The sequence below is a fragment of the Clupea harengus genome, chromosome 12 (assembly GCF_900700415.2).
Source record: "Clupea harengus chromosome 12, Ch_v2.0.2, whole genome shotgun sequence".
Lineage (NCBI taxonomy): Eukaryota > Metazoa > Chordata > Actinopteri > Clupeiformes > Clupeidae > Clupea > Clupea harengus.
Genome location: NC_045163.1, coordinates 17,252,164 through 17,262,491, shown reverse-complemented (window position 1 = coordinate 17,262,491; position 10,328 = coordinate 17,252,164). Strand labels below are relative to the sequence as shown.

Genomic DNA, 10,328 nt, shown 5'->3' with positions numbered 1-10,328 from the left:
TCACTATTACCAGAGGAAAATGTACATATCCTACATACATACAAGTTAGTGACTTATTACTGCTACTTTTTCCATTTGGCTTGTTGATTATCCTTGTGCTCTTGATATCATGTCACCTTAAATCTATGATTGTCCATATCCAGTCAAACATCCAAAGTCTTCTCATAGGAGTCAACAAGCAGAGATGATGCATCTCTAAGAAACAGGCCTGCAGATTTGTAAAAGGGAGCCACAATCTCCCACCGTCAGACACACATACAGGAATATTACGGTTTATGCAGCCATCAATAAAATGGCATCTCTATAATTTACAAAAACAAACAGAAAGAGACTGCAAAACAAACAGTTTATTGATAGAACATAAAACTATATACACAGATCTTTTACATTTTTTACCAAAACTCCCAACAATAACCTAATAGGCTAGAGTGAACTTCATCCACACACCAAAACACAGCGCCGTTCTTCAAACATCCTCTAATGCAACCATCTCCTTCCTCTTCCTCTCCAGAAGCACAATGTGAGGAAGGACAGGACGGGAACATGCCAAAGATACTTTACCCTTTCAAGCTGCCCACAAAAGGCTTTGGATGTCCAGAAATGTTACTCTCCACGCTCACATCACAATCTCAATTTAAATGAGAGTCCACTATCCTTAAAGTGTTAATTTTTTGACAGTCCAAATGCATTGGAGAAAACAAACAAACAAAACAAAAACAGCCTTTCAGTTTTGATAAGGCACCACACATGAAACTGACAGTAACTTTCAACCATCTGTCAGTAACACTGAACTGTTGATGTAGACAACCGGGCAGAAGGGCTGCCTCCCCTGGTTCAGAGGGATTCCCACTTCCCATTCTGGGATTCTTGGCCCATGCTTGGTCACCACTGCCCCCCTGGAGGAGAGGAATGGAGAGGGCGCTCTGTGTCCTCCGTCTCCGTGTCCTTAGTCATCCAGCTCCAGGTCGAAGAGGCCGTACAAATCCCGAGTGGTCACTCCTCGCAGGGTGGCTGCAGACAAGCAAACAACAAAGTCTCAGTTGTCTTCGCACTGTGGATATTGACCTCTCTGAGACATCGTGAGTGTGTGTGTGTATGTTCACTCTGACACATCTTGTGTGTGTGCTAGGGATTGCACAAGTACATCATTTTAGAAATCGAGTAATCATTTCCTGAAAGACTCGAGTACTCGGGAGGTTTGTGTGGGAGGTGTCTTGTGTCAATTCAAATATTATGCGACTATGATTGGGCTGGTCTCAGCACATAAAGCAAAAAATTTAATTAAAGGATTTTTCAACCTCAAATTAGTCCAGTACGGAGTTAGAACGCAAAAAACGGCGACAGGCACTGAATGGAGGAAGGATTATTCAACCAGTATTGAGTTAGAATGAATGGAACACTGAATGGAGTGCTACATCAGAGACCAGAGGAAGAGAAAGCTAAAACATGTAGCACCCCATTCAGTGCCTGTTGTCGATTGGCCTACCCTGTGGTGCCTGAGTGGGCACTCAAAGGAGAGCGCCTCCCTTCGATAACCAACTACAGGCGCTGAGTGGGGTGTTACGCCAGAGACCCGAAGAAAAGAAAGCTAAAACACTGACTGTGCAAAGTCATTTTCTACAGTTTCTTTACAGTTATTGAGGTAAACAGATGCAGGTGTCCTTTCCATGTTGTCAGACCCTCATAATAAAATGTACGAGCCTGTCAGCGTTTTATGTAGACGTGCTGGAAGGCCTCACCGGATTCCATTGTATTGCCGTTTTTCAGTTGCCGGGTTTACTCCATACTGGTTAAGTTAACCAGTTAATTGTCCTTAGAAAAGTTTGGACCCAAAAGGGTCCAGGTTGAAAAATGTGATATTACATGAATATAACTCATCGTGAAGCAAGGGTGTGTATGGATGGATAGTATGGATGATACGGATGATATTTTGACATCAGTTACCAACATTCAGCAGTAGCCTAAGATAGGAAATTCTTAGTGTTATGAGTGTTATGTATTTACATATAACTGCTTTAAAAAAAATCAAAAATTAAATTCTATGAAACCTGGTCATTAGTAAGCCCAACCGATTAAAAAATATAATTAGTCATATTTGCTTGTATCTATTTTTTAACAACATTCATTGTGGAGCCTTGTTCATGTATTAGCCTAGTCTATTATAAGACAGACCCGACGTCTAAGCCATCCGTGAGAAATCCATCCACAACTCACAGTTCCTACACCTTTATTTGATCACAATTTGATCAACTTGAGATCCTCGGGAGGGATCATCAAGTGATGCAGGAAATCATTTCAGATTTTTCAGTTTCTTCTGTTCTTGTGTTAGTTTCTGTGAGTGTGTGTGTGTGTGTGTGTGTGTGTGTTTACCATGCAGTCTGAGACATCTCCAGTGCCCCCCTCCTGCTCCTCTACCAACTGTTTAAGTATGTGAGTATGTGTGTGTGTGTGTGTGTGTGTATATGCATGTAAAAAATGGTGCTTCTTCTTATCTTCCACTCACGTCGCATATAACCAATTGGCGTCGAGCTACGCCCAGCAGTTTTTCAGGGCCACTCATAAACCGCCCTCTTACGGCCCACGGGTTCTTGCGGTGGTAAAGCCCCTTCTGTAGCATGGTCAGCCAAATCTCCAGCCCCCAACTGCTTACCATCACTCACATCTCCATATCTTCAAGGGCTCTCCTCATCCCCCTACCCCCACTCCCACTCACAAGCCCAGCTGGAGTCACAATGGAGGCAGCCCCAGTGTCAACCAGTCCCATACCAGCCCTCTGAAAGGACTCCTTTATGTGGGATGAGGAAACATATGCAGGATGGCGGCATATGAGCATCATACTCTGAAAGTGATTCATCGACTGGACCTCGTGACACAGAACTGGTTGGAGTGGGGGATGATTCTGACCCGGGATTCGGTAGTAATCTTCAATTTTGTTTCCACGTGACACTATCAATGACTCATCACAATCAGAGCGCTATTAATAGACTGGGCCTAACAAAGTAGAGCTGGTGGTAGAGGGTTGATGCCAAAATCTTCTAATCTTATTACCTTATGTGATTCCCTATAATTTGGCTGACCTAACAAACTGTTTCATTTCTGAATGTACCCCCTGAACAGGACCCACATAAAGACGGTAACCCGAGGCTAGGTCAGTCACAACAGGGAAGGCCTCTGTCAAATAAACTGCGATGTGTGACAACTACCCTGACCTTAACCTGTGAATTGATCGTACCTGATTGGACTGTGTTTTTTATAAGCAACAGCACTAATGCAAACCTAACATTGGGCTATACATCTTTATACACCAATTTATCAACAGGTGCTTCTGTTGACAGTTCTGCTTAAAATGGGAAGTAGACTAATCTATCTATGGCTCCACCTTCACTGTGTACATGCTCATATCAATCATTATTACACGGCTGCTAACGTATATCCCACATACGTTGCGCGTCCTGTCGGGGTTTATTTTCCTATACTGACCGGTAGACTATACAGTATCCCTTTCTTATTATCACTTACCATTGGCGGTCAACTCTTGCGCACAACCAGCACTAGAGGTTGCACAGAACACTCGCGTATTCGAGTCATTAAGCAGCCACATCAGCTCTCGAGCTACTCGATAATCACGTGAAGCTAGTGTAAGAATTGAAAATGGGTCAGTTTCAAAATGTTGTTCTTTGTCAGTATTAAGAACATTCCCTTTACTGCTCTGTTTGAAGTCAGGGGTAAAGCAGGTTTTGGAGGGAGTTGAGAGCATAGAAGAAAAGTTGATGAGTGTAAGAGTGTTTTGGATGGCGTTGGAGAACTAAAGTTCAGTTCCGAACTTGTCTATCTCTATTGAATCATTGCCTACACCACATAATAACCCCTCCCAAGGACAGCAGAAATGAATGCTTTGGAAATTCTTTGATAAATAAACATGCAGCAATTGTGAGTTGTGGAGGGATTTCTCAAGGACGTCGAGTCTGTCTTATAATAGACTAGGCTACTACATGAACATGGCTTAAGAAATGAATGTTGTTTAAAAATAGATACAAACAAATATGACTAATTACATTTTTTTAATCGTTTGGACTTACCAATTATGACCAGGTTTCACCGAATTTACAAAAAAACGACGTCTGTATGTAGACATAATAAGAGCACTGTTGACTGAATTTTCTATCTTGGGCTACTGTAGAATGTTGGTAACATTAAAATATTGTCAGTATCATCCATATTTCACAACTGCGTAAGATAAGACCAAGAGTTATATCCATATTAATTAGGGATGCACGATATTGAATTTTAGCCCATATCCGATATGCCGATATTTACAAGCTCCTTTTGGCCGATTGCCGATGCCGATATATATACACCTCTGCTTTTTAATTATTGAAAAGTCTCTCCTGTACTAGAATTAATCTGTTATTATGATAGGGTATTGCTGTAGATACAGGACATTTAAAAACTTGATTTGTATCATTTTAGAAATAGACATTCACTCATGAAACTATTGAAATGATTTCAAATATGGCAGATGTATTTATATTTTCACGTCACAATTTTCATACTTGAACAGTACCAACTTGAACAACTACACTCTGGAAATGCAACTTGGCTAACTTGGAAAGCTAACGTTGGTTAACTGACTTACAGTTTAATAACATCCCTTCTAGGATTTCTAGACTAATCTATGTAAGGTTATTGCCAAGTTAGCTATATAAATTCCATATATGCAAAAGTAAGCCATGTACTGATAGCGTGGGCTCGTGACATAACGTTTCACATCCCGTCAAATGAGATCATCAACTTCGTTGGTGTCACGTAGCATGCAAGCTAACTAGCTAGTGTTGTCTAGCTAACTAGCAACTTATTAACTTCTATTAGCGCGCGACAGGTAATGTTGCAAAGCGTTGCACGCGGGTGGTCTGCATCTATGCATGTAACCTACGTTACGGCCAAGCTGTCGTCTCCTCTTCCATCTCCTGAAAAGTTTCCTGACAAATAGCATGTCAACATCCTCTGATACTGTGAAGTACTGCCACACAGCCGACGTGTTGAATTACGTTGTTGGCGCTCATAGTAACCAAAACATTTGCTTGGCGTGCGCATAATTTGAACGTCACTTTATCGGCCAGGTACATCGGCAGAAATTTTCATATCTGCAGATGCCGATAATTAAGTTTTGAAGCTTTTATCTGCAGATACCGATGTCGTGCCGATATTATCGTGCATCCCTAATATTAATGTATGCTTTGCTCTATGTGCTGAGACCAACACCATCAAAGTTGCATAGTTGTTTAATTAACACAAGACACCTCCCACACAAACCCCCTCGATTAAAAAAATTAGTGAGTTGTCAATACACACACACTCTCCGCCTCCCAAAACTAAGTCTCCCCTTACAAAGTCTACATATTTTTTATTTCTATCCTATTCTATTTTATTCTTCCTCTCTGGGTGACACAGTGTAAACATGTTTAAAAAAAAACAAAAAAACAACATGTCCCATGGGTAACACACACGCGCAAAATTATACGCCAACTGATCTGTTATCTTTTCTTACCCAGTTGTCCCAGCAGTGTCTGTCCAATGTCTTTCATATCATTGTACTCATGCAGCAGGTCAATATGCTGATCCAGCTCCTGAATCTCCATCCCTCTGTGAAGAGGACAACAACACGACACACCCGGGCTATAATTTCACTTCCCAAGGATGACCAAGGTTATATGATATTGAAACCTCACCCAGTGCAGAAAGGCAGTGCCAGCTTAAACTATTTCTGTCTCATAAACACCTTTATGAGTAATCAATAGTAATTTACAATGGCTACATGGAGAGGTGGTAATAGGTTTAAAATGTATGTGGGAATGGATTCCTGCTAGTTATTAAAGGGTTCCCACATATTTTGATTGACAAGATTTCAAAACATTTACATGACTATTCATGGTCCTTTAATGAACTTTCCATGACCTTTGACAATCTACATCAGACCAAATCAAATTTCATCACTTTTTCAAAACTTTCAATACATTTACGTAATTTAGTGACTTTTCTAGGCCGGGAAAAGTGATTTTAAAATTAAAGCCACAGAAAGTTTGTCTGAAGCCAAGCTTCTCTGGTGAACACCAAGGAAGTTCCTCCCCTGCCTTCAATGGTCGATGCACATGCAACATAGATGGCAGGCAGGAAAGCCTGTCAGATGATGTTGAAAATGTAGTTCCTGATTGCAGAGGCTAGGGGATACATTCTCAGAGCATATCACTTTCATGACCCCAATGGGAAAGTAATATGAAAGTAACCATAGGCAGGAATTTACCATTTGAGGTATGTTTTCACAGGGAACTAGTTTTGGGGTCATCTCCAAATCCGTTTGGATATATTTTAGGATAAGATCATGTGAGGGACAGATAAGCAAACCTGTAGCTCTGTAATCTGGGTCATGAAAATATTAGAAAATCTTTCACGACACCTCCAACTTTATCACCAAAAGACGATGGTTAGAAGAGCCAATGCTAGAAAACCTTCATCTTTGCTATCTGTATTGTTGTTGGAGTTGTCATGGTTTTCTATGCCTTTTTGGTAATTTACCAGTTTTAAATGAAGCCTCCTTACTGATAAGTATTGCTAAAGTAGCCATCATAAAGGTCTAGTTTACTGAAAACAGTCCCTTCCCTTCATCTACAGGTATTGTAGGCCACTGATCATTAAGAAAATGAACCCAGAGGAATGACATAGGGTCACAGTGAAATGTTTGTCTGAATGAGATTCTTAAATTAGATTTAGCTGATACATTTCAGCAATATAATTGGCAAGGTCATGGTATAAACGCTGTTCTTACAGTTTAGTAGTGGGATTTCTGACTCGTGAATAGCTACAGTGCCCTCCACAATTATTGGCACCCCTAGTGAATATGAGCAAAACAGGCTATAAAAAAATATGTCTTTGCTGTTTATCCTCTTGGTCTTTCACTCAAAATATTCACAAAAATCTTGCCTTTTCATTGAAGTAAAACTATTGAAAGAAAAAAAAACTGTTGACATTAAATAAATATTTTCCCCCAAAACATGTGTGCCACAATTATTGGCACCCCTTAATTTAATGTTTTGTGCAGCCTCCCTTTGCCAAGATAATAGCTCTGAGTCTTCTCCTATAATGTGTGATGAGGTTGGTGAACACATGGCACGGGATCTGAGACCATTCCTACATACAGTATCTCTCCAGATCCTTCAGATTCTTAGGTCAACGCTTGTATACTCGGCTTCAGCTCTTCCGACAGATTTTCTATGGGGTTTAGGTCGGGGGACTGTGATGGCCATGGCAAAAACCTTTATTCCGTGGTCGGTGAACAATTTTTGTGTTGATTTTGAGGTGTGCTTCGGATCATTGTCCTGCTGGAAGGTCCAACCACGGCCCATTTTAAGCTTCCTAGAGGGGGCTGTTAGGTTTTCATTTAATATCTGCTGGTATTTGATGGAGTTCATGATACCATGTCTCCTAACAAGATGTCGAGGGCCTTTGGAAGCAAAACAGCCCCACAACATCAAAGATCCGCCACCATACTTCACATTGGGTATGGGGGTCTCTTCTGTATGGCTATCTTTCTGTCTACGCCAAACCCACCTTTGATGTTTGTTGCCAAAAAGCTTTATTTTGGTCTCATCTGACCATATAACTCGGTCCCATTGAAAGTCTGACTTACATTTGGCAAACTGTAGGCTCTTTAGTTTGTTGTTGATTGACAGGAGAGGCTTTTTTCTGGCAACCCTCCAAAACAATTTGTGGTGATGGAGGTGGCGTCTGATGGTAGTTCTGGAGACTTTCTGAACCCAAGACTCAATTTACCTCTGCAATTCTCCAGCTGTGATCCTTGGAGATTCTTTTGCCAGTCGAACCATCCTCCTCACGGTGCGTGGGGTCAATTTACAGATAGGTCCTCTTCCAGGCTGATTCTTAACATCTCCTGTCGCTTTAAACTACTTAATTATTTCCATGATAGTGGAAATGGGTATTTTCAACTCTTTAGAGATTTACTTGTGTCCATTTCTTGATTTGTGCAGCTCCACAACTTTCCGTCGCACATTGTCACTGTGTTCTTGGGTCTTTCCCATAGTGATGAATGACTAATGGAATTTGGCCTGTGTCACCTCATATTTGTTCGCCAGTGGAACAGGAAGTCATGGTTGACCTCTTAAGAGTTCCTTATCAAACAGGTGAACTTAAAAATGTAAAACATGACTGGAAATATACTTCAGTTAGATTTTAATTATAAGATTTTTCTAGGGGTGCCAATAATTGTGGCACACATGTTTTGGGGAAAAATATGTATTTAATGTCAACAGTTTTTTTTTCTTTCAATAATTTTGCTTCAATGAAAAGGTAAGATTTTTGTGAATATTTTGAGTGAAAGACCAAGAGGATAAACAGCAAAGACATATTTTTTTATAGCCTGTTTTGCTCATATTCACTAGGGGTGCCAATAATTGTGGAGGGCACTGTAAGTGGCTAGTGGGAACAACAGGTCTGTTTCGCTCTCCTTCACACCGACATATAGGCTACCTTCACAATGAATTGGATTATGTTAGAAAAACTAGCAACCTAAAAAAAAAAAAAAAAATGCAAATGTCTCTTATAAACACAATATTTTTGAGAATTCCTGCAGATAATTCAGTTCCTTTTGACCGCAACAATCACAACAAACCCTCGCAAGGTCCTGGAGGGACTGTGTAATGTTCCTCACTCATTCCGCAGCAGGGCGATCTCAGAATCCAGCTCATCCCTCTTCCTCTTCAGCTCCTCCACCTCTCTCTCTGGTGAGGCATGGGACCCTGATGCAGAGGTGCTCTGCACCTGAGGAACAGGTAAGGGCCACAAGAGGGTTGAGATGGCACGATCACACATTCCTCAAAGACTAATGGAAGCATCGGAGAATCGCATCCCTTCACTGCTGACAGCGTATGGTAGATAGTTAAACAAGGGAAGTTAAGACAGGGTGAGTTTACTGAGAAATTTTATCAAAATTCAAATACAAATACATAAAAAAAAATAACAAGTAGGTTTACGACATTCAAAAGGAAGGCAATAAGTGGATTGTCCTCAACCGACCAACTATTGATGTATTACAAATGTATGGTCATTTCGCAGTGCAAAACACTTCAGCAATGTTGTGAGAGGATGAGCATAAGAAGCCATTATAATGATTTGATAAGCAGTGAAGGAGAAAATGGACTGACTTACAGGAGATTTGAAACTGGAATGGACTCTTCTATCTCCAGAGATTGGTGTCCTAAAAGAAACACAGATCCAGGGTCAGGTTCACTAGTTGTGCAAAAGAGAGGGGGGGGGGGGAGAGATACCAGGCTATGCCAAACACATCAATTGTTCCTCTACAGAGAATTTTGAAATACCTATCCTACGCTGAACATCTGATGGTTGTGACATAGGTCTGCGATTGGAAATCAATAGAGTACAAGAGAGTAAACGTCAATGCCACAGGGCTACATTTGATTCAGCTTTGTGGCTGAATTGTAGACTGAAGTTGAAAGTATTGAGGAAACCCGTCGCTAATGATTCTGGCAAATAATGACTAATGTCATAGCACATTAAAACGAATGAACTCAACCTGACCTAGCTGACCCGTTGACGCAAACATTTTTGTATTTCTTCCAAAATCCTGGACACCAGTGCAGCATTTCGTTATGGCATGCATACTATAGCCAGAGCCATGGCCTTGATATTGTAGAGCCTTGCTGACATCCATCACGACTGATATAGCTACCCAACATATTTCAAACTCGGGTCTGTTAATGTTAGCTACATTAGCTAACGTCAGCTATTGAGACTGTCTATTTAGCTAACGTTACCTTCGCAGAGTCCTCCGAGCAGTTACGCCCCCTTGTCTTGGTGTAACATTACATTTCGCAGTTAATTCTTGTCCACTCTCTGACTCCATTGTACTGCACATCTGGGGTCACCACATTTCGTTACAGTATGGAAAGCTGTTTTTTTTTCTAAAACTTTATTAAAAGTCGCTACAGTTCTTCTTCTTCTGTTAATTTATTGGCAGATGGCATTCCAATTTGGTGCATTACCGCCACCAACTGTTTTGGGTGTGGAGCATCAATGCGGATAAAGACGTTCAAAGTAAGTACATAAATACATACACAAATAAATAATTCATAGTGATACACTTCATATCCTTTCAAATTAACCAAATATAACATAATATATTTCCAGAGAGTTTTGGAAGTAGGCTAAACCTTCTAACGTTAATACTCTTTACCTTGAGGTAATAGAAATTCCCTCTGCTTCACACTCTTTCACAGATGTTTTGATCTCTACCGTAG

At 40.7% G+C, this 10,328-nt stretch overlaps 1 protein-coding gene across 1 annotated transcript; it reads right to left on the bottom strand.

Moving 5' to 3' along the window:
- Positions 1-329: 329 nt before the first annotated feature.
- Positions 330-10,054, bottom strand: swi5 (SWI5 homologous recombination repair protein). Its single transcript, XM_012834140.3, has 5 exons — positions 9,846-10,054; positions 9,220-9,268; positions 8,723-8,832; positions 5,549-5,643; positions 330-1,011 (listed from the first exon to the last, which is right to left on the bottom strand). Exons 1-5 carry the CDS (start codon positions 9,944-9,946, stop codon positions 947-949), a joined length of 420 nt encoding a protein of 139 aa, XP_012689594.1. The 5' UTR covers positions 9,947-10,054; the 3' UTR covers positions 330-946.
- Between the last annotated feature and the right edge of the window lie 274 nt (positions 10,055-10,328).

Coding starts and splice junctions, on each gene's coding strand:
- swi5 (XM_012834140.3), bottom strand. CDS start 9,946: ATGTGCAGTACAATGGAGTCAGAGAGTGGACAAGAATTAACTGCGAAA. Junction 8,833..9,219: donor ATTCCAGTTTCAAATCTCCT/GTAAGTCAGTCC, acceptor CCTGTTCCTCAG/GTGCAGAGCACCTCTGCATC. Junction 5,644..8,722: donor ATCGCCCTGCTGCGGAATGA/GTGAGGAACATT, acceptor TCCTCTTCACAG/AGGGATGGAGATTCAGGAGC.